The 24,609-nt window shown below is 47.2% G+C and overlaps 1 protein-coding gene across 1 annotated transcript; it reads left to right on the top strand.

Moving 5' to 3' along the window:
• Positions 1 to 1,097: 1,097 nt before the first annotated feature.
• DHH (desert hedgehog signaling molecule) lies at positions 1,098 to 24,265 on the top strand. Its single transcript, XM_066612848.1, has 3 exons — positions 1,098 to 1,403; positions 22,493 to 22,754; positions 23,595 to 24,265. The coding sequence occupies exons 1-3, from the start codon at positions 1,098 to 1,100 to the stop codon at positions 24,263 to 24,265; spliced, it is 1,239 nt and encodes a 412-aa protein (XP_066468945.1).
• The last annotated feature ends 344 nt before the right edge of the window (positions 24,266 to 24,609 follow it).

Raw genomic sequence — 24,609 nt, forward strand, 5'->3', positions numbered from 1 at the left:
AATGAGAATAGCCCAGTGCTCTTCAACTTGTCAAGAGCTGGGACATGCCTCAAACCCCAACGTGCAACATGATACCTACCATCAAGAGTGCAGTGTGTGTTTGTGTGTTCTGTGGTTGGGTGAGGGGAGGTCAAGGCTCATAAAAACAGGTGTGTGTGGCTTCTGCATCAGCACTACTCCAACGGCTGGCAGGGCCCAATCCTGCCCAACTTTTCAGTGCCAGTGCCGCAGCAATGCAGCCCCAAGCAAACAAACATTCCCTGAGGTGGAGGAGGCCTCTGTGCTTGCTCTCCTGCCAGAGGATGCAGCGCATGCCCCAGTGGCACAGCTGCACCAGCGCTGGCAAGTTGGAGAGGATTGGGCCCTTGCCCTCTCCAAACCAGACCTGGCAGGCAAGATTCCGGTCCAGCCTGCAGTGACTGGGCCTGCCCCCCAGAGGGCGCCCCTGGGACAGGCAGCGAAGGGAAGGAGCGCGGCGGCACGCGCGCGTTCGGAGTGGGGGTGGGGGATTCGCGGGCCAGAGGCGGCGGCGGAGGGCGCGGGGTCGGAGGCGCTGCCTGTCACCCCCTCCGGAGTTCGCAGGGGCCCGGGGGCGCTCCGTGCGAGGGCGGCCCCCGAAGGGATGTGGCTGCCACCGCTCCTCATGGGGGCCGGTCTTGAAGGCGGAGTCGGGCAGCGGGAGGAAGCCGGCTGGGCTGCCCCAGGCCAGCCACCCCGTGCCTGCAGTCGGGGGGAAAGGAGGGAGGGCGCTCTCTGCAGTTGCAGTGCGGGGCGCAGGTTGGCACTGGGGCGCTGCGGTGGCTCTGGGCACGAAAGGGCACCGGAGGAGTTGGGTTGGTCTCCGGAAGGTGCTGGTAGGTGGGATGCTCCGTTCCAAGGGGCACTGCCTGCTGGCACTGGGAGGAGCCAGAGTCGTTCTCTAGGGCGGCAGGGAGAGAACCACATGCTGGGGCACACGGGACTGCTGCCGCCAGCTGAATGTGTGGGGCTGCAGAGGCATCCCCAAGCACCCCAACCTGGCTCAACCTTGCCCTGACGATGCCCACCCCAGCTGACCAAACGCCTGGCGACTGACAGAGGCTCACACACTTGCCGCAATGGCCTGGCAGAGGTGTGTCTTGCTTGGACTTTCCTTGGCCAGCTGCCTCCTGCCCCCTGCTCAAGGCTGCGGCCCGGGCAGGGGACCTGTGGGGCGGAAGCAGTACTCCCGCAAGAACCTGACGCCACTGCAGTACAAACAGTTTGTGCCCAACATTGCAGAGCAGACCTTGGGTGCCAGCGGGAAAGCGGAGGGCAAAATCAGCCGCCTCTCCGGACACTTCAAAGACCTGGTGCCCAATTACAACCCTGACATCATCTTTAAGGATGAAGAGGATACAGGTGCAGACCGCTTGATGACTGAGGTGGGTGCCACTTGTGGGCAGGGGGAGAGCCCAGAGTCCCTGCGTGCTCACCTATGGTTTATTTGAAGCCCTGGGTCATCTGAAGTGGGTAATAAAGACTTCATTATTATTTAATCAGAGCCCCAGTACCACTGAGGTTTGGGAGAGACTAAGTGAAGTGGCATCCTATGAAGCTGGACCTTAGTACCTCTTCAAATATGAATCACTGGGCACTCCCAATTTTCATTTGCAGGAATTCCTTCAGGACTTGTGCTCAAATACAATGTGGCTGTAGCTAGTGGCCAGTTAGCCTTGCATGTTGCCTTTCACTTGGGAATGTATTGTGGTATGGGACAAGCACGGCACTGTGGATCTGTAGTTCTGCAGTATATCATCCAGAGAGATCCCTTTGTTGGGCACAGAGGCAGGGGAGAGCTATGCCCTGCCAACAGCTAACTTTCTTGGTTCAGGGCTGCAATGCAGGGAAGTTTGTCTAGGCTTTTATTGTATGCAGGATCCTTGAAAAAAGAGAAGGGAGGTAGGCCTGGCTTACGGGCACCAGCAAGCCAGCTAAATGGGTCTGAGATCATTAGTTAGCCATGAACTCTACCTACAGAATTTCCCCTGTACCGCATGATCTTTTAGGATCCTGTGGTACAAGATCCTGTGATCCCTGTACCACAGGGTCCTTTCGGTGAAGAGTTAGGTACATGTACTGTGTGCTGTCCTAGACAGAAGCTGTGGGGGTTGATAGTCTGGGTGTAATCTAAAATGCCACCATTTCCCCACTGTATGAGGACAGATCTAATCCCATCTTTCATCTTCAAGGAGTGAATGGTTTCATGCTCATGGTTTTGCTAATAGTAATAAAATAATAGCTCCATATGCCAGTATATACAGGCATAAAACCTACACTACCTACATTTGATTGCTTCAATGTCTCCTATTTTCTGTCCTGCAGAAAATCATATATGGCACAAAGCCTGAATGGCTCAAAGGTGCTTCATGGTTTCATGTCTGAAAATACAATAAGGGCTGTATGAGTGTATATCTGGTCACAAGAACATGGGTTGGCGGGCCAGTCGTCCTCTTAAGGAGCACATTACTTGTTGCAAGCAATGCCATATACTAGTCCAAAGTGACTTTATAATTACTCTTACTGCACTAAGTCATCTTGGCAACACCACCCACTTTGAGGGTGCATTGAGTTTGATCACTGCTACCAGTACTGATAGCGGTGTCCTCTGATAAGTGTGGGCCCTGAACAGTGGCTTACCCTTGGGTGGGTGTGCTGAAAGCCAATCATGAGTGCCCCTCAGCCTCCAGGATCTCAACCAGCCCTGGCAGAAGTTAACTGAAACTGCTACAAGCCCCTGGTGCACTTTTATGGCTGCTGGGAGGGGTCATGATAGGTACTGGGATGCATTAGCTACTGATGCAGGCTGAGAAAAGCAATTGATTTGCCTATCTCCAAATTGAGGCCAGACGTGGCCTTGGGAAAATGACATGTTAACCAAACGCAATTTTGATGATCCTGGTCTATTCTTTGTGAAGTAGTCCACATATCCTAGTTATGAAATATGTCCTGACTGCCACCATACCTTAAAACTTTTCTTCCTACTTTTTCTCTTTGACTTTGTGATGTCTTGCATATTTATTTATCATATTTTTAGATGACTTTTCTACAAAATCATAATCACTTACATTAATGAGTTGAAAATCCCCATCCCATTCAGGTTTGCGTTAAATGAAGATCCCTCATGTGTCGATATATTAGGATAGGTCAGATAAATCATTTTCTAATGCTACCATTGAATTATCCACAGGTCCTTGAGCTTGGCAGCATGCTGTGTCACATAGTTCACTGTGAGCATCTCTGCGCACTTACCAGCAGATGGCAACTAGTTGAGTAGCCCAGAAAGCAGAGTAAGTTTAGGTGGCTGAACTTGGAATTTGAGGGAAAAACGGTGCTACAGTAAAGCAAGAGTATGAACCCCAGTAACTAAGCTACCCTCAGCTGTGCTGATCGACATTATTATTATTAATTCACCCAAAGGCTCAAATTTGAGGCACCCCCAAAGCATTTTCATTAGGTGTGCGTCCATCTCAATAACTATTTCTATTTGGTGCCTCAAAGGAACTCAGGTGGAAAGAAATCCAATTATCTTCATAAATATTTCAAGTCTGCCTTTGACTTCTCAACATAGGCAGAACTTTGCTACATGTGAGTGCCTCTCTCAGGGAAGGTCAGTGGAGAGGTGTGGCACAGGACTCAACCTAGATTACCACCTATATAAATGCTACCTTCTAAAATTTGCAAGGATGGCATCCCTACAGAGAAATTCTTTAAGCTCTTAGGATTCTAAAATTTATCTCCACATTTCTACTGCAGAAAAATTGAGGCAGAAACGCCAAGAATACTGGCTGTCTGGGTCTGTCCCAGTGTTGCCTTGGCAGCTAGTTGTTTTCAGCCATACCACTTTCAGTATAAATCCTTCACTTTCTGTCACACAGTTCCCAATTTCATAGGTAATACCAATGTAGAAAACAAAATGAACTGACAGAATTCACTGCCTCAGGACATAGTAACAGCCACTGGCTAAGATAGCTTTAAAAGGAGTTTAGAGCAGTGTTTCTCAAACTGTGGGTTGCAGACCAATTTCAGGTGAGTCGCCATTCATTTCAATCTTTTATTTTCAATATATTAGACTTGATGCTACCATAGCATGTGACTGCATTTGGGGAAATGTCACACATCTGTACTTTTAACATGTACATGCTTTTAACAATGATAGTAAATGGGACTTACTCCTGGGTAAGTGTGGGTAGGATTGCAGCCTAGGATTGTGAAAAATGTTCCTGCTTGATGATGTCACTTCAGGTCATGGCATCACTTCCGGTGGATCCTGACATTCTCATTCTAAAAAGTGGGTCCTGGTGCTAAATGTGTGAGAACTACGGGATTAGAGAAAATTGTGGAGGAGGAGAGGTCTAGCAATGGCTATTTGTCATGCTAGCTAAATGGAGCCTCCAGCTGCAGTGGAAGTATACCTCTGAATACTAGTTGTTGGGAGAGCAACAGCAAGAGCGAGCTAATACTTTTGTGCCAATCTTGTGGGCTTTCTGGAGAAATCTAGTTAGGCTGAAATCTTATACATATGAGGAAGCAAGTTCCTTTGGACTCAGTACAATTTACTGTACTTCTGAGTCGACCTGCATAGGATTGTGCTGTTAGTTACTAAGTTGAGAAACGGTGCAGGACTCAGTTCAGCCGAGCTGTTCCTGCAGAACAAAGTTGATGAAGGGAAGCCATACTAGTGCAATGGGTCTTTTAGCATCAGGACCCACCTAAAAAAAGTTTCCCTTTATCAGCCGCTCAAGCCTCTGTGGCTATAATGGTGATTGGGCAGCAGTGCTCCCCACAAGTAGCAGGTTATTTAACCTTTGATCCACATAGCTTAATCTACCAGTCAGTTTTGTGAGCCACCAAAAATTGGGTTGTGATCCACTGGTGAACCACAAACCCACAATTTGGGAATTGTTGTCCTAGTGTCTTAAACATGATGATTCAAACAGCTTGTTCACTGTTGTCTCCCCCCCCCCCATGAGTCCCTGGCTAGCTCAGAGTTGTATACAAAAAGTTTCTTTTTATCCTGATTCCAAAGGATCTCCCAAACTGGAAATATATATATATAAATATAGAGATGTGGTGACGAGGAGCTAGAAGAGTTTAGTTTCTTTTCTCTACTTATGTTTTCACTGCAAGCAAAAGAAGAGGTCTAGGTTCCCCTACCCTAAACAAGCAAGCAAACCTGTGTGTGTGAGAGAGAGTGCAGAATGTAATGATCCTTGCCTGATCAGGATAGCACAGACCTGCACAACATGTTGCCCATGAAGCTTAACACAGCCTACCATCACAAGCCTAACACATTTTTATTGCATACCTATCATGGAAAAAATGGGGGTTGTCAAGCACTTGGCAGGCTGGTGGGTTAGTTTTATCTTGGTGGGTCTCACACAGGCTTGTAGTATTTGGAAGCAGTAAAAGGAGGGCTGCAAATGGATTCACTTAGATTGTATATTCCTAGTTGAGAACAATTGTCCTCACTTAAAATAAAAAGCATGTATGGAAAAGGATGGCTGAAGCCCCCTTAGAAAAGGGGATGTGTCAAAGTGATGGAGCACCTGCTTTGCATACAGAAGGTCCCAGATTCAATCCCTGCATCTCCAGTGGCTGAGGGAGGCTATTTTCTGCCAGCCACTGCCACCAGGTTTTATATTGCAGTGATGAGTATTTCCTACACTAGTATAGCCTACAAAATAGGGAACACAGGGGAAATCATGTTGAAAGTTCCAGCCCTTTTCCTGGGTAAGGGGTGCAGTGATCAGCCATGGTTGGGTTTGTACCATTATATCAGGGGTGCCCAAACCCCCGCCCTGGGGCCACATGCAGCCCTCATGGCCTCTCAATGTGGCCCTCAGGGAGCCTCCAGTCTCCAGTGAGCCTCTGGCCCAACACAACTGCTCTCAGCATGAAGGCAATTGTTTGACCTCTTTGCGTGAGCTGTGGGATGAGGGCTTCCTCCACTGCTTGCTGTTTCATGTCTGTGATGCAGTAGCGGCAGCAAAGGAAAGGCCAGCCTTGCTTTGTGCAAGGCCTTTTATAGGCCTTGAGCTATTGCAAGACCTTCATTCATTCATATACGTTAATCTTTAATATATTCATTTATGTAAACTTATGTAAATGTATTCAAATTTTAAATGTAAATTAATTCTTTTTTTCCCCGGCCCCCCACGCAGTGTCAGAGAGATGATGTGGCCCTCCTGCCAAAACCTTTGGACACCCCTGCAATATATCAACTGATGTGACCTTGTGAAAGGGTCATATCTATGTCCTGTGGATATCTGATATAGATTTGTGCCTATAATTGCTTGCCATGTTGGGAAGAATAACTCCCAGCACCAGGAGAAGTCACTGCAAAGGTGATAGGATCCTGCCTCTTTCCTACTGATGTGTACAATTGCCCTTCTATGACAGTGCATTGGAGAAAAAGGGCAACAGGGAGGGAAGAGACTTTCTCGTTTGGGACAATGACATTTTGCCTCTTGTGGGCAGAAAGCTGACTTCATTCCAGTTTCCTGCTGCTGAGTCACAATGTGCCATCTGAAGGCAGAGTGGTGAGGGTAGGAGGCATTTAGTTTTGAATAACTATGGGGGTGTACAGAGAACAAAGAGAAGAATTGCAGGAAGGTTTCCTGGCTCCTCTGGGACATCAGAGACTGTCATAGATACCAGACAGGAAGCTGGCTGATGTGGGCCTTTTGTCCCAGTACATATAGTCCTTTGGGTGATTCCGTGGGTGCATTTTGTTCATGCTCAGGAGCTGATTAGTAATCATATTTGGGGTCAGGAAGGAATAGTTCTCTGGGTGAAATCTCCTACAGAATAATAATAACTAGGTATTTATATACTGCCTTTCTGGTCATTGGATTACTCCTCTGACTTTATTCAAGGCGGTTTACAAAGACAGGCGTTTCTAAATCCCTCAAGGGGATTTTTACAATCATAGAGGCTCCCTCTTTCAAGAACCGACAACATTTCAGAATGGATCTTCCTGCTTTGGTCTCACTTCTGGCCTCCAGTTCTCCCACGCAGGCTACTTCTCTAGGTTTTTTTGTTTGTTTTTAAACTGTGTTTGGATTATTTAACACTACCTATATCACGGCTCACTTGCTTGAGTCATCAGAATCTATTAATTTTGTGATGCATCTCCTCTCTAAGGCTGCAGTCCTGAACACCGTGGAACTTACTTCTGAGTACAGATACCTAGGGATATAGTACATTGCAATTTGAATTTGAAGTAGACTGATGTGCAAATGGTCCTGACTTTGTGCCAATGAGTTTCGATCAAGGGCATTTTCAGTCCTCTCTGGTGTTTATGTTGAAAACACATATCAGAGACCTCTTGTGATCAGAGCAGAGAGCATATGGATTAGAGTTTGGAGTTAGGCCCTCTTGACATGACTTCATGAAGCTTATTTGGGGCAAGATAATCTCTTACCCTAATATACTCCCACTGGGCCAATGAGGTAAGTACTGCTTTGTACAATGGAAAAAGCTCTAAGGAAATCTCAGTCTCTGTGATTAACAGGCCAATCCTGTGAGGGCCTTCTGCTGCCAGAACTGGTGATTCAGAAGCATAAGTATGGCTGTTGCAAAATGTGACATGCCATTTTGTGCTGCTGGGCCGCTACCGCAAGTGGCAGTCGGCTGTAGCGACGTGCCATCTGTCTGTCCACATGCCCTAGCACTGGTAAGACAGTGCGGGGGAGGGGAGGGGGGAGAAGCAGGGGGTGGGTGGAAGACAGAGGGTGGGGAGGAAGGTGCATCAGTCCAAAAGGGAAGGGGGTGGTAGCAGCAGCAGTGATGCCACTGATGTCCTATCCCTCTTCCCAGCCTCAATCTGCCTTTCCAGGTCCACTTGAACTTGTGCCAGCTAAATCACTGGCACTTGGCCAAGTAGTCCACCACCTGTGAGGTGGTGGAAGTTTACCCTTGGGCAAGGGAACAAATGTTACTTTATCTGGAGGAGACCTCCAGGACTGTCACCCCACAGAATGCAGCACATGCTTGAGTGGCGTGGGTGCACTGGCGGAGGGTATTTGATAGGATTGGGCTTTAAGATGGGTAAAGTCTGGGATTGCATCTCTCCTTCTACACTGGAAGACTGAGCCACTGAAAAATTACTCATTAACCTTCCTCAGAACATGGCTGTGCAGGTGAGGCTTGTTTGTATACCATTGGTGGTAAGGGAATAGAACCAGATATACCATTGATTACTAGTGGTTTTGGTACCCCTTTTGCCATTAACATGAACTCTGCAGAAACATTACCAGCCAAATGCATGGACGTATTCAGAACGGTGTATAATATTGGAGGAGGAACTTTCATAGGCTGTGCTGGCATTTATGGCCTGCACAAGTCACCTGCTCAAATTATCTTCAGAGAAACCCATCTCTCGTGTATTGTAGCTGCCATCAAAAGTGCTTGTGTTTCATGTATATAAGGCATGCTCAGGGCAGGATTCTGCAGATGTGCACAATGTTGAACATCAAACATCCTTGTGATGTTTAGTATAGAGGGGAATAGAGATCCTCTTGATCATATTTACCAGCCCACAGTGGCAACAGGTTGTTATGGGTCCATCTGTTTTAATTCAGGAAAGGAAAGCAGTCACAAAGCCACATGTTTTCCAGTGTTGCATCTTGAGAGCCAGGGTGGTGTAGTGGTTTGGGAGATAGACCTGGAAGATCCAGGTTCAAATCCCCCCTCAGCCATGAAGCTTCCTGGGTGACCTTGGGCCAGTCACTTTCTCTCAGCCTCACCTACCTCACAGGGTGGTTGTGAAGACAAAAAGAGGGGAGTGGCTGTGTACACTGAACTGTGTACAAGGAGCCCTGAACTCCTTGGAGGAAGGGCGGTATAAAAATGTGAATAATAATAACACAAATGTCTGAGTAAGGATCAAACTATATGCAACATTTCAACATGTTTTTGAATCCTATGCTTGAGATTCTCCACATCCTCTTGCCAGCCAAGGGCAACCATGAGGGGTGTGTGTGTGTGTGTGTGTGTGTGTGTGTGTGAGTGAGATTTGGTACATGGGCCTGTCCCAGAAGATCTTGGCCCCAACACGTACTGCAGAACACGTGCTGGACCTGGTGTTTACAGCTGGGCATGGGGGCAGTGATCTGGATGTAGAGGAGGTTAAGCTCATTCCGTTGTCATGGACAGATCACTTCCTGGTAAGGTTTAGGCTTGTTGCAGCTTATCTCCGCAGAGGCGGGGGACCGCATTCTATGGTCCGCCCATGGAGGCTAATGGATCCTGAAGGTTTCCTGAGGGCTCTGGGGGGATTTCCCCACTGCCAAGACTGGCATCTCATCTGAGGCCCTGGTTGACCTCTGGAATGGGAAATGACCAGGGCAGCGGATGAGATTACTCTGGAGCGACCTCTGCCATGTCGCAGACTTGGAGTGGCCCTTGGTTCACTGAGGAGCTGCGAATGATGAAGCGGCAGGGCAGGTGTCTAGAGCGACGGTGGCAGAAAACTTGTGATGAATCCGATTGGACATGGAGGAGAGCTCATTACAGAGCCTATTCCATGGTGGTGGTAGCAGCAAAGAGATCTTTCTTCTCTGCTACCGTTGCATCTGCTGACAACCGTCCGGCAGAGCTGTTCCGTGTGGTGCGGGGCCTCCTCCATCAGGCCCCTCCAGACCAGGAGGAACACATGGTCAGCTGATGTGACGTGTTTGTACAACATTTTGCAGATAAAATCAATCGTATTCGTCACAACTTGGATGCCACATTGACAATGTCTGACGATGTCCCCTTGGCAACTGCTTTTCTTGTGTTGTGGGATTCTTTTCAGCTTGTACAGCCTGAGGATGTGGACAGACTCCTTTGGAGTGTGAGGCCATCTGCCTGCCTGCTTGACCCTTGCCCAGCTTGGCTGATAAGAGCTGCCCGGGGTGGACTGGCTGAGTGGACAGGGAGGGTGGTCAACTCTTCCTTGATGGAGGGGACGTTGCCATGTGCTTTGAAACAGGCTGTGATTTGCCCCCTCCTGAAGAAGCCCTCCCTGGATTCCACTGTGTTAGACAACTACCGGCTAGTCTCCAACATCCCGTTTCTGGGCAAGGTAATTGAGCGGGTGGTGGCGTCTTAACTCCAGAGGGTCTTGAATGAAGCGGATTATCTGGATCCTTTTCAATCTAGTTTCAGGCCGGGCTTTGGGACGGAAACTGCCTTGGTCGCCTTGGTGGATGACCTACACTGAGGACTGGACAGGGGGAGTGCATCTCTGTTGGTCCTGCTGGACCTCTCAGTGGCTTTCAATACCATCGACCATCGTACCCTTCTGGGCCAACTGGCCGAGTTGGGAGTTGGAGGCACTGTTTTGCGGTGGTTCCGCTCCTACTTGGAGGATTGGTCCCAGATGGTGGTGCTGGGGGATACCTATTTGACACCCTGGCCCTTGAGGTGCGGGGTGCCATAGGGTTCAATTCTGTCTCCCATGCTATTTAACATCTACATGAAACCACTGGGAGAGGTCATCCGAGGATTGGAGTGGGGTGCCATCATTATGCTGATGAAACCCAGCTCTATCTCTCCTTTCCTCCAGACTCCAGGGTGGCGGTTGAGGGCCTGGAGCGCTGTCTGGAAGCAGTGAGGATCTGGATGGGGGCTAACAAGCTGAAATTAAATCCTGATAAATTCAGTTCTCTCTCCTGGTTTGGAAATCCTCAATGCAGGTGCTGGAGTTATCGGCTTGCACTGAATGGGGTTGCACTCCCCCTGAAGGAGCAGGCCCGCAGCTTGGGGGTCCACCTGGACTCGCAGCTGCTCCTGGATTTCCAGGTGGCGGCTGTGGCTAGGGGGGCCTTCGCTCAGCTTCGGCTGGTGTGTCAGCTGCGGCCGTACTTTGGATTGTGCAGACCTGGACACGGTGATCCATGCCACGGTGACATCGAGGCTAGATTATTGTAATGCGCTCTATGTGGGGCTGCCCTTGAAGATGGTTCGGAAACTGCAACTAGTGCAGAATGCGGCGGCCTGTGTAGTTACTGGAGGTAGGTGGTTTGACTCTGTCAGTCCGCTTCTCCAGCAGCTGCACTGGCTGCCCATTCGTTTCTGGGCCCAATTCAGGTGCTGGTATTGACCTTTAAAGTCCTGTACTGCTCTGGGCCAGGGTATCTTAGAGATTACCTACTCTCTTACAATCCAGCTCGTCCTCTTAGGTCATCAGAGAAGGCTTACAAGCGCCACCACCTAGGGAGGTATGTGGGGCGGCGGCAAAAAATAGGGCCTTCTCAGTAATGGCTATGGAATTCCTTTCCCCTTGACTTAAGAACTGCTCCCTCTCTTGAAACTTTTTGGCGAGGCCTGAAGACCCTTCTGCTTAGACAAGCCTTCTGAGTTCCTGGCCTTTTTAACATCTTTTAATATCTTTTTTAACATCTGGTTACAGGCCTGATTCTTTTATAATTTGCTGCGCAATGCTTTTTTACCTGACTACTTTATCTGACTGCTGTTTTTATGATATGTCGTTATGTTTTTATCTGTTTTTAAATTATGATTTTAATTTGTTTTAACCTTGTTGGTAAGCCGCCTTGAGTCCCTCTGGGGGTAAAAATAAAATTAATAATAATAATAATAAATACAGGGCCACAGGTGTGTCTTTTTGGGGAGGGGATGTTAAACCTTTTTCCCCCAAGCCATTTTCCCCAATGAAAACTGCCCCCTGAAGCTACTACTTTCATTAAAGAGAAATGGATGGGGAGTTTTCATCAGGAAAATGGTATGGGGAAAAGGTTAAACCCTCTTGTTGAATTCAGGCCCTCTTCCCCAGCTCCATTTGGTTGAAAACAAGTTGTGCAGAATCTCAAGCACAAGTTTCAAAGGCAAGTTCCAATTTGGCCCTTGTGGTGTCTGATTTTCCCCTTAAATTGGATATATTCTAGCTGATAGAATTAGATATCCCACTGATTTTTTTTCCATCACAGTTCATCTCAGCAAGTACTAGGACTTTAAGGAGCTGTTTTATTGTAACTTTGTTAGAAGAAAGTTTCTAGCAGAGGATTCAAACTGTTTAGGATTCAAACTGTTTAGGATTCAAACTGCTAGAAGAAAGTTTCTAGCAGAGGATTCAAACTGTTTCTGCTGCCATGCAAATGTTCCTTGTCAGATTTTCAACTCAGATGCTTCACCCCAATAACTTTGGACAGGTCCAAGAGCAGCTGACAGGTGAGCAAGGACAGGTGAGGCAGCAGGCCAGGTGCTGCCTCTCCTTACCTGTGCAGTAGCCTCTGCTCCTCCTGCTCCTTGACTGGAAAAGGAAGGGGGGGTGGAGCAGAGTGGTGTTCTCCCCTTGCCCCACACTTCTGCTCCTGCTCCAGCCCTCTCTTCTTCCAATTCAAGGAGGAGGAGCCCTGGAAGTGAGTGGGCGGGCCAATGGAGGAGGGCACTGCTGCCTGACATGATTGCCTTGGCCAGCCTCGTGAATGGGCTGGTCCTGTTTAACAGTGTAGGAAGAGTTAAATAATTTTAACATAGATATGTAGGGTTACTCCAGTACTGGTAGCTACATGCAGATCCAGCGCTGCAGGTACTGCCCCCCTTGGGATAATTTTAATGGCAACAATAGTGTAGTAAGACATAGTAATCTATGTCCAGTTATTCTTGTAATACCTTTATTCCTAGTAGCATTTGCAAATGGACGACTCCACCAAACATCCTGCGTGGCCATGCTGATACTTCCAACAGTTACCAATATTTGTTTTACACATTTTATTTAGTCTTGCAGGTGTAATTATATCAGCACCAAGTCAGCTTATATTGTGACTCCCGGAGGATGTTACATAAAGAAAAAACATAAACAGACTTACAGATCTCTTCTCACTTAGGGTTTAATGTGTCCCTCCCAAAATTTTGGGCCCAGAATACTTGATAAGAATCGTTGTGGGTTTTTATTTTTCAAATTTGCAGGACAGTTGCAGTAGGAAAAATAGTTGCCTTCTTCTAGCTGCCTTATTTTCTAGTAGAGTTTCAGGTGGAAAAAGGGATCTTAGCTGAAAATCTCCCCTTAGTCCTTGTAGAGTATAATGGCTGAAGGTATTGCAAATGTCTCTGGTCCATCCTATGTTCTCATTTCCTCTCTTTTCATAGGCTTCAGCCTACATTGCTATGTTTATGGTATTTTTTAATTCAAACTTCTATTAGTTTTTGATTTTAGTTTAATATGAACAGTGTTTAACTCCCATCCCACCCAGAACAAACATTCTATTGTCCCAACTACCGCAAACGTCAAACTATAGTGAATTGTGAACCAATTCTAGAAAAGAGAGAGAGAGAGAAGAAAAATAAAACAGAAGGAGAAAAGGGGGCAGGGAATTAAAGGGGAAAGAGACAAAGAGCAGGAACAGTGTTTGAGAAAGAGCACAAGCACCAATTTTGTGGTGGTATTAGGATGCAAATCTAGAAGGTCTGGAACAAAGACAGTATTTCCCTTGTGATCACTATCTTGTCTCTGAAGAGTCAACTGATTTTTTTTGTGTCTGTCTGATCCAGGTTCTCTAGCCACTTTTATCAATGTTGCCCTTCTGACATGATGATTTTAAGGCAACCTTACACTGCTACTTAAATGTTTGTTAAAAAAATAGGTAATAAATAACCACACTTCCTCTTCTGCCATAAGATTTGGAGCTCTCTGTCTCCACCAAAGTGAGACAGGACTGAAATCTTTAAAATTCCTCTTCCGCTCCATTTCCCATGCCCATCTTGGCCTGTTCAGATAAATCAAGCATCATCTCTGCAATGGGAGGAGACAGGGCTATTTCAAAGAGGCAGGTAGAAAATGTCTTTCCTGAAGGAGGATCATTCAGACCAAGCAAAAATTATCACAACAGACCATTTCTTACACCCAAGCCCAAGGACTGGGGAGAGGGGGGCATGCTGCATGTGCCCAAACCCCCGGGGTACTTCAAGTTCCCTCTCTGCTTCAGATTGTGTTTAAGCTTCTTTTCCTTTTATGTGCAAGGATGTAGGGGAAAACATGTGGTCAGTTTTCTATTTAAATATTAAATAAAAAGGAAATTCCCACCTCTGTGACTTAACTGTGTATCATTTTAACACTTATCTACCTCCAAAGTAGATGCATTCTGGTATGGGCCTGGGCAAGCATATGGGTAGACATTTTTCAATGGGGAACATTATGTTATTTTTGGGAGGCAGTGTAAACCAGTAAAAAAAACTGGCTACATCCAGTTATGGAAAAGGCTTCGGGAGTCAACCTCGAGGCAAAATCCGGAGCCGGAGTCCCTGAGGCAGTTCATGGCTGAACACAGTCACGTTCTGGCAACTCCTGTGACACCACTGGAACCAACCCTATTGGCTTCTGCCTTTCCATTGGACCATTTCAGCGATGTGGAGAGGGGGGATTTGCTACATGGGTAACAGCCTATCCTCCATGCCCACTTGACCCAGGCCTTGCGCACTGGAGAGGACACTCCAACTTTGCCATATGGCGTCGGCACAACACGGGAAGCAGCAGTTTACTGGTTATAAGTCTTTGCTCGATTGGCATAGAGTGTGACGCCAGGGGCTGCTTCCTACAGTGGGAGAAATAATTGCCTCTCATTGGGCAGCTACCGCCCGCCTTAAGCTGGGCAGTCCCCAGCCAGTAAGGTGCTGCCTCGCTATGGTCCATTAACCTCACGGGGTGCGTGGGGTTTAGGGTGAAAACCGACAAGCGGATCGACAACTCTGCACCAGGCAACAGAAAACTCCTGCCAAGAAGACCAACAAGACGGCAGACTGGTTTGAAGCCCACTCTGAGGAGTTGACACTAGTCACTGAGGAAAAGAGGAGAGCTTAAGCAGCATACAAGGCCTGTCCCAGTGAGCGCAACCTGCAGGTCCTCCGAGGTGCTCGCAGCAAAGTCCAGCAGATTGCCAGGAGATGTGCTAACGACTACTGGCCCCAGCTCTGCTCCCAGATACAGATAGCAGCTGACACGGGCAACATCAAGGGGATGTATGACGGTATCAAGCAGGCCCTAGGTCCAACACAGAAGAAAATTGCCCCTCTGAAGTCTGCCACAGGCGAGGTCATCCAGGATCGGACGCAGCAGATGGAACGCTGGGTGCAGCACTACTCTGAGCTATATTCCAGAGAAAATGTAGTCACCGAAGAAGCACTGAACAACATTGAGTGCCTGCCTGTGCTGGAAGAGCTTGACAGTGAACCAACCCTAGAAGAACTTCACATGGCCCTGGACTCCCTTGCCTTTGGCAAGGCACCTGGAAAAGACAGCATCCCTGCTGAAGTCCTAAAGTGCTGCAAAGAGATCATCGTCACTGAGCTGCATGAAATCCTCTGTCTCTGCTGGAGAGAAGGTGGAGTACCTCAAGACATGAGGGATGCAAACATCATCACGCTGTACAAGAACAAAGGCGACAGGGGTGACTGCAACAACTACCATGGCATCTCTCTCCTTAGCGTTGTAGGAAAGTTGTTTGCCCGAGTTGCACTAAAGAGGCTCCAGGTACTTGCAGAGAGTGTTTATCCAGAATCGCAGTACGGATTCCGAGCCAACAGGTCCACCACTGATATGGTATTCTCCCTTAGACAACTGCAGGAGAAATGCAGGGAACAACAGTCACTCTTTATAGCCTTCATAGATCTCACGAAGGCTTTCGACATGGTCAGCAGGGATGGCCTCTTCAAGATCCTCCCGAAGATCGGATGTCCACCCAGGCTCCTCAGCATCATCAGATCCTTCCACAAGGACATGAAGGGCACTATTGTCTTTGATGGCTCCACATCAGACCCGTTTGACATCCGAAGCAGCGTGAAGCAGGGCTGTGTTCTTGCACCAACTTTGTTTGGGATTTTCTTCGCTGTCCTGCTGAAGCATGCCTTTGGAACTGCAACAGAAGGCATCTATCTCTGGACCAGATCAGACAGAAAGCTCTTCAACCTCTCTAGACTGAGAGCAAAGTCCAAAGTCCAGCTGAAATGTCTGCGTGACTTCCTCTTTGCCGACGATGCAGCTATCACTACCCACTCTGCCAAAGATCTCCAGCAGCTCATGGATCGTTTTAGCAAGGCCTGCCAAGATTTTGGATTGACAGTCAGCCTTAAGAAAACACAGGTCATGGTTCAGGATGTGGACTCACCTCCCTGCATTACAATCTTTGCGCATGAACTGGAGGTTGTCCATGACTTTGTGTACCTTGGCTCAACGATCTCCGACACTCTTTCTCTCGATACCGAGCTAAACAAACGCATCGGTAAAGCAACTACCACGTTTTCCAGACTCACAAAGAGAGTCTGGTCCAACTAGAAGCTGACGGAAAATACCAAGATCCAGGTCTACAGAGCTTGCGTCCTGAGTACACTTCTGTACTGCAGCGAGTCATGGACTCTTTGCTTACAACAGGAGAGGAAACTGAACGCTTTCCACATGCGCTGCCTCCGACGCATTCTCGGCATCACCTGGCAGGACAAAGTTCCAAACAACACAGTCCTGGAATGTGCTGGAATCCCTAGCATGTATGCACTGCTGAAACAGAGACGCCTGCGTTGGCTCGGTCATGTCATGAGAATGGATGATGGCCAGATCCGAAAGGATCTCCTCTATGGAGAACTCGTGCAAGGAAAGCGCCCTACAGGTAGACCACAGCTGCGATACAAGGACATCTGCAAGAGGGATCTGAAGGCCTTAGGAATGGACCTCAAGAGGTGGGAAACCCTGGCCTCTGAGTGGCCCGCTTGGAGGCAGGCTGTGCAGCATGGCCTTTCCCAGTTTGAAGAGACACTTGGCCAACAGTCTGAGGCAAAGAGGCAAAGAAGGAAGGCCCATAGCCAGGGAGACAGACCAGGGACAGACTGCACTTGCTCCCGGTGTGGAAGGGATTGTCGCTCCCGAATCGGCCTTTTCAGCCACACTAGACGCTGTGCCAGAACCACCATCCAGAGCGCGATACCATAGTCTTTCGAGACTGAAGGTTGCCGACAAGTAAACCAGTACAAAACAGCGCGTGCACACAGGCGCGCGCACACACACACACCCTACCCAAGTATATTTAATGTCACTCAATACATTTGAAAGCAATTTAATTGTTAAACACTTTTATTTTAACCCGCAAACACACAGAGTATATACATTTTTTTACACTGTGAAGTGCTTTTTACTTGTAGTTACCCCAATGCCTTTGCATTCATTAGTCAGAAAATAGCAATGTGGGAGAAAGTTATTGGGTGTTTATATAAAATGACGTGTGTGTGTGTGGGGGGGGGGGAAGTGTGTGGAATATCTGTTGGCATAGAGGAGTCAATCCAATTTATATTTACATGCTTCCATCTGCCAGTCTGCCTTTTCCTTGATGAGGCCAATGCATGGAGCAATTGAAGGAATCATTGATCATTAAATGGTCTTCCAGCAAGCCCTTGTGCTCCTTTGCTCTACTTTGCAGTCAGTAGGTGAAATCAGCCACTTGGCTCTGCCTTCTGCTTGCTATCCAGCTGGCTCAGCTCTGCTAGCTGGGTACTGAAACCCCCAGTGGGAGTAGTAGGAGGGAGGATCAGTCAGCCCAGCAAGGTCCTGTATATGACACGTCCTACAGTGGCCTTTCCCCCCTTCATTGACACCAGTACAGGGAGCGTGGAGCTGCTGAAAGAGTTCTTTGTAGCAAAGTTGATGATTTTGCTGTTATTATCCGAGAAGTTTGAATTCTCGCCGAGTTAAGTAATTCTGGGCCTGGAAAACAGCTATTGTCCTCAGGCCCAGGAGCTGATGGGAAGTGTCTTGCATTCCTCTTCAGGCTTCTAGCATGTTTCTTTCACTATAAAGACTATGTTCCCCCCCTTTTAAAAATTGAATTCCATTTCCCCACCCACCCCCACCCTGGGCTTCCCAACCCCACCTCCTGGTTCTCTAATTGGTGATCATGGCATTTGTTCAGAAGTTTTGGTAATATGCATGTGAGAGAGAGAGCTTCTCATTAATTTATTTTTAAAATATTTCTATCCTGCTTTATGTCTGAAGAGTCAAGGAAGTTAACAGTGTGAATTTAAAAAACACACGCAACTCAGACAATTAACATATCAAGCAAACTGGAACAAGGAAAAGCAGCAGTAAAAACCCTATTATCAAAAGTAATTGGAGAAGGCCTGTTGGAATAAACATGTTTTGACTCTCTTCCAAAAATGTAGGCTCGAAGGACCACAATGAACCTTCCATGTTGAGTAGGGAGGAAGCCACCACTGAGAAGGCCCTACTGTTCATCCCCATCAGTTGTGCTTGGGAGGTAACGGGAACATGCAAGAGTGCCTCCCCAGAGGATGTTGGGCCAAGGATAGAGGTGGTGGGGACAGAGGTCCTTCAGTACCTGCTTAGGGTTTTAAAGGGCAAAACCAGAGCCTTGAATTGCACCTTGAAGTAAACTGGCAAGCGCTGCAGCTTGATCAACAAAGGCATTACATGATCATGGTATCTTAGCACCATTAATATTTTCACAGATGCACTCTGAACTAATTGAAGCTTCTGAAGGGTCTTCAAGGGCAACCTCATACAAAATATGTTGTAGTAATCCAAACAAGAGGTGACTGACTACATGAATTAATCATAAACAAGTCTGCCTGAGACAGAAACAAGTGTAACTGGCATACCCACCAAAGTGTGGTCATACTCATAATCATAGTCATGGGTACATAAAAGTACCCATAGCCATGGACATTCAGGAGCAATGCTGGGTCTGGAAGTATACCCAAGCAGCAAACCTGCTCTTTCAAGAAGGGTGCAATCTCAGCCAGAGCATGTAAATCCACTGTTGCCAAATCAATAAGTTCCTTGGCCAGGAGAGCTCTGCATATTGATAACACCTCAGACCAATGCCTGCAAATGAACTCCTCCAGTGGTTTCATCCAGATGTTAAGCAGCATAGGAGGCAAGATGGAAGATGATGCCACACATCAAAGGACACAATGTAGAGCAGGGGACTTCCAGCACCAGTTCCTGAAACCCACCTTCCAGAAGGACTCAGAGCTACCACAAAGCTGTACCACTGATACCCACCCCAGCCAGATAGTTCAGAAGGATGCAATGACTGATGGTATCAAATACCACTGAGAGATCAACAAATCATTAGAGTGACCAAAGCTGCTTCAGTTCCAAAACCAGATCAAAAGCTGAACTGAAACAGGCCAAGATAATTTTATGCAGGCATCTCTGGAGATGTGTTTCCATCATATGCTCAAGCATCTTACTCAAGAATGGAATGCTGTAGAGACTTCAGGAACCTAATAAAGTTAATGTGCCAAGCTGATGTTTTTATACAGCAGAATTGACCGACCTTGTCTCAGCTGCTGATAACTTATAGAAAGGGAAAGAAGAAATAAGCTAGCTGAATGTAACAGTCTGTTACCTTGAAGGAAAGTAAAAGTTCTGGCTGACACAGTTCTTATCCTTCCTTGAAAGCTTAATCTAGGCTTTGACGCTTGTTTCAGACTGCTCTGATTTTGTATCATGAGAAAATCACAATTGTGTTTTCAGTTCTTTGTTTAAAAAAAACACTCTGTCTCATATATTCTTGGGCTTCTGCTTGTTATAATGTCACTCCAGGCATAATTTTTATGCCGAGGGAGGGATCTCTCTGTAACCAGCTTCACTCCCAAAAACTGGCTTTATCACCACGCTTTGAGAAATATCTTTATTCAAAGAGACATGACTGTGTTTAAGTTGTGGGAGTTTTTGTCTCTGTGTTGTGTGATATACAAATGACAAAACTGATGAAAGCTTGTGAAAGACCACGGATGCCCAGGGCAAACCCAACTGTGCCACTGGAAGAATTCTCAGCCAGAAATTGCAGCCAATCACAGCTTCCTGGCAACTCTGATAGGCATGTTTGCAAGCTCATGTTTTTTTCTCCCTCAAATGTAGAACTAAGATGTTGCAAGTGAGAACCTGACATACAGTGTGTGAAGTAGCCTAGGGATGTTTTCTGTTTGTGACATATTCAATGGTATGTGTCCTCCCAACTAGAGATATAACAAAGTTAGCCTGCCAGAAAGTCACATGAAATCAGCACCATGAAACATTAAATTCTCTGGTCTGCATAAATTTGGCAGGTGTATATTGTTAAATATACACATGAATAAAGGAAGGCATAGAGAGCTCAACACAATTATTTCATCTTCAGAACAGAACCTGGCAATGAAAATACAAGGCAAACATCCCTGGCTTATTACCCCTAGCTCTGCCCAGATTCCCTGCAATTGATGCTGTTGAAACACTAAACTAGAGGACCAATTGGACAGTAGGACAGAAGCAGGGGTGATTCCTGACCTTAAGGAAACAGGCATTAGAGTCTAATCAGGAATGGTGGCAAAAACAGAGAGTTCTTGCTTAAATGTAGCCCAGCAGGGGGTGCCACATGAAGTAGTGGGTAGGAGCATCTTACTGGGGGAACAAACAAAGAGCAGGATATTAATTGAAGAATCTTGCTTTCTGCCCACCCTTGCCCTGCAGAGCCTAGAACAGGTTAATTAAAAGCCAGGTAATGAATCTGAATGTGTTTTTCTCAGGGCAGTTGGTAACCAACAGTCTGTGCTTTTTACACATGGCTGCTCCAATGTGGGAGGTGGGCAAATCCCAAAGAGTTAATAGTTAATTTCCAAGGGCCAAGATCAACCCCTCCCCCCAGCCCTGCTTAAAAAAATTTTTTTGCTTTCTTGGTTGTTTTTATAAATAGATCAGGCAACAAATGGGTGGGTGGAGGACAAGAATAAAGCTGTTCTTAAAAAGGCAAAATATTTCTGAGAAAATAAATGAATACTTTAAGGGAGCAATAAAAACTCTGAGTGTTTAAAACGTTCTGCATCTACCTTTTTCCTTCTTGACATTAACATTCTCGGTGTTCCATTTCCCCCTTACCAGGCTGCTACTAACATGATGGTGCTGATAATTAAATTTAAAATAAATGTGAATGCGAGAGTTTGAAATGAGAACAAAAGGGCTGCTGCCGAACTGACCAGTAGTTTGCTTACCAGTACAGTATTTATTTATTTTAAACTTCCTACTGGCCCAACCACAACTAACAATACATTGAAATACACGAGAGTACTGTATTTTGAACATTCTTTTGCATCTCATTTATTTTAATTGGCACACACGGGGCTTAATCTCTCTCAGCAAAAGCAAGCCTGAATGTCCAAGTCTGTGGCACCTCTGATAGAGTCTAATGCTGTAATCTTAACCTTGAGCTCCACTTATGTGGTGGCTGCTAAGCTATCTCTTTGCCTGTATTATGCCGCCATAATACTCAATTCCATACACTCGCGGCAGCACAGTAGAAAGCAAAACAATACCAGTGGAAACAAGATAATATAGGAACACTGTCACTCCCCCGATGTTCCTGGCAACTCTGTGCCCACCCACCAGTCATAATATTGTGCACTGGGATGCCTTCCCTAAATGGGTGTTGGCATCGTAGGGGCACCAGTCAATGGGCAACAATCATGGAACTCAATCCGTGCCTCCTTCCATCCACAGTTCTGCTTCCAGGAGGTACTCACAGTATCTATCAACCTTTTTTACAAAGCAAGGGCCAGACAGGGAAGGAAAGATTGCCATCCCAGCCACAACAAGAAGTTCCCAATCCTGTCATCAGGAGACCTGTATTTAGCCCCACACCTCACCCTGCCAGAAAAAGACTTTGATTCCTACTGTGATACCAAGAATCCATCAAAACAAGCAGGCTCTGCTCTGGACCAAGGGATGGCAGTTTTGAAGGCTCCCAGTCAGTCCTTCACAACATTTACGGAGGATTTCACATCATGCCTCTCAAACTGTGCAGTTCAGCTGCTTGGAGTGCAAAATAGCTTGAACTCGTTCCAGCAATGGGATATCAGGGGGAAAGAAATTACAGCTGTTAAAGGACCTTTGGACCAAACCCTACATTGTTCCTGGAACCATAATGGCAAACTAGGCAACCAAACTGGGATGCCAAACTGGGCATCCCAGTTTTGGCAAACTGGGATGTCAAAAATGCCTGCCTTGAAGAGAGGCTACCTGCACTTTTGGCAAAGGTGTGCAGAGCTTCCTGGGTGATCCAGTATTTCCTGCATTCCAGGGGAACATAAGCCACACCATTCTCTTACTTCTATCAGCTGCCCAGGAGCATACAGGTGTTAAAAGTGGCAGAACAATATCCCAATCAACTTGATCATAGAATTTTTGTTCAGTTTATATTATATTGCTCAGAATTCGTATTATATAGCTCAGCTGCAATCCTATCCATACTTATCTGGGAGTAAGACCCATTGACTTACCTCTGAGTAGACATGCATAGGCTCGGGCTCTCAATATATTAATTTGCCTAAGGGAAGACATAAACTTGGACTAGCCCCATCCGGAAGACTATAGGAAGCCAGTAGGGTTGCTGGAGCACTGGTGTAGTGTGCTTCTCTTTTCCTAGTCTCTTTCAGAAGCTCCATCACTAGGCAGCCTGTATTTTAATGCCTCCTCGATCTTTGCTCCCTACAGCGCTGCAGGGACAGAGTGAACTCCTTGGCCATTGCAGTGATGAACATGTGGCCTGGTGTCCAGCTGCGAGTGACAGAGGGCTGGGATGAGGACGGGCACCACCTGCCTGACTCTCTGCACTATGAGGGGCGGGCACTGGACATCACAACCTCGGACCGTGACCGGGAGAAATATGGCATGCTGGCCCGCCTGGCAGTGGAGGCTGGCTTTGACTGGGTCTACTATGAGTCCAAGGCACACATCCATGTGTCTGTGAAAGCAGGTAAACAGGAGGGGGCAGTCACGCTTGTGTTTTCAGGGATGGAAAAGGCGGAAAAGACTAATGGGCTAAGGTCAATGAGACGTTAGAACTTTTTGGCCCTGTGGGAGGAGGAAGGTTCTGCATATCATGATTGCAACCATTTATTGATTTATTTTATGATGTAATCCACTTTGTGAACTACTCCTGTGAAAAGTGGTGTATAAATATTCTTAATAACAATAATACTGCTATATGGAACAAGAACAGTTTCAAATGTTGACATCTGGCTCCCTGAGGCAAACCATTCAAATGATGCAGCAGTCCTTCTGTGTTTTGGACCTGGGACAAGGTGGGCTTTCATTCTACTAAACCACTGTTTTGTGGAATCCCCAACAAGTTCTCTGTCCCCCTCACCCCCTGCCTAGGCCACAGTGAGCTCTGAAGCACAGAGCCTGTCTTTTTCTTTCTTCCTTTACCACCCTCAGCTCGCCCTTGGCCCCATTGGCCTCCCCTCTGCTTAAGGAAGGCCGTTGTCTGTCACCTACCCAAATAATAAGGAGCAGAGGCATGCCACCAAGATGGCACTGGAAAGGGGAAGTTGCTTCCATCTGCTGCTGAGGTGGAAACAGTCTGACTCCACCACAGTGGTACCGTAGGAGGTGGTTTGGGATTGTCCGGTGGCAGGTCTGGCATGGAACAGATGCCTGTATCCCATTTGTGACTCAGTCATCAAAACATGGCAAAGAACAGAGAGTTGGGACATTTCTGCTCTTATTCGCTAGAGACAGAGAATGGAGAATGGATTCAAACAGGCAGGCCAAAGGCTGCACTTCTAATGACACCCTTGTTCTGCTCTCCTAGATAACTCCGTGGCTATTCGTGCTGGTGGCTGTTTCCCAGGTGAGGCAACGGTGACTTTGCAGAGTGGCAAAACGAAAGGACTTTCAGAGCTTCGTCGCGGGGATTATGTGCTCACCGTGGATCAGAGTGGGCAGGTGACGCCTAGCGAGGTTTTGCTCTTCCTCGACCGAGACCAGCATCGACAGACCACCTTTGTGGCCATCGAGACAGACAGCCCAGTCTGCCGGCTACTCCTCACTCCCTCACACCTGATCTTTGCTGCACGGGACCCAGCCAACAGCACAGCTGACTTCTCCCCAGTGTTTGCCAGCCAGGTGCGCATGGGGGACTCTGTGCTGGCACACCTGGTGGGTGAGCCCTGGTTGCACCCTGCCCGGGTAGTCCGTGTTTGGCAGCAAGAGGGCATTGGGGTGTATGCCCCATTGACTTCACATGGCACTCTTCTAGTCAACGGAGTGCTTGCTTCCTGCTACGCTGTGTTTGAGAGCCACCGCTGGGCCCATCATGCCTTTGCCCCACTACGGCTTGTCCATGGCCTCCTATCGCTGTTCCCTTTTGAGGCTGGAAACTGCAGCTCCCAAGATACAGGTGTGCACTGGTATTCACAATTTCTTTATCAGCTGGCATCCGGCATGCTGGGACAGGACACCCTTCACCCACAGAGACTCTAGTTTAAATGTGTGTGGTAAACTTATGTCACTTACCAGGCCATAAGATAAAGATGGGGTGTCAGATACCAGCTGAGTCTCACACCTTGTTGCCCTTGGCTGGATAATGGTAATGATAATGGCTGCTGATGGGAACAATGTGCTCTTCTTTAAAACATGAGCATGTGCAGCTGAAAGAGGGCACATTTCAGGGGAACAGTGGAAGTAGGGTGCGTGGCCTATTTGTGCAGGAGTTGAATTGCGTGGTTTGGTCAACTGACATAGAATTTCCTGCTATAGGCTGCCTATGGAACACACACTGCTTTCTATAGCTGTGTTGACAGAGCTTGGAGACATACTCTGTGCTA

Source organism: Tiliqua scincoides, chromosome 2 (genome assembly GCF_035046505.1).
Source record: "Tiliqua scincoides isolate rTilSci1 chromosome 2, rTilSci1.hap2, whole genome shotgun sequence".
NCBI lineage: Eukaryota > Metazoa > Chordata > Lepidosauria > Squamata > Scincidae > Tiliqua > Tiliqua scincoides.

What these genes read in the sequence shown, in the direction of transcription:
- DHH (XM_066612848.1), top strand. Translation starts at nt 1,098, where the DNA reads ATGGCCTGGCAGAGGTGTGTCTTGCTTGGACTTTCCTTGGCCAGCTGC. An exon ending in CAGACCGCTTGATGACTGAG is followed by an intron (nt 1,404 to 22,492) that starts GTGGGTGCCACT and finishes TGCTCCCTACAG; the next exon opens with CGCTGCAGGGACAGAGTGAA. An exon ending in CCATGTGTCTGTGAAAGCAG is followed by an intron (nt 22,755 to 23,594) that starts GTAAACAGGAGG and finishes CTGCTCTCCTAG; the next exon opens with ATAACTCCGTGGCTATTCGT.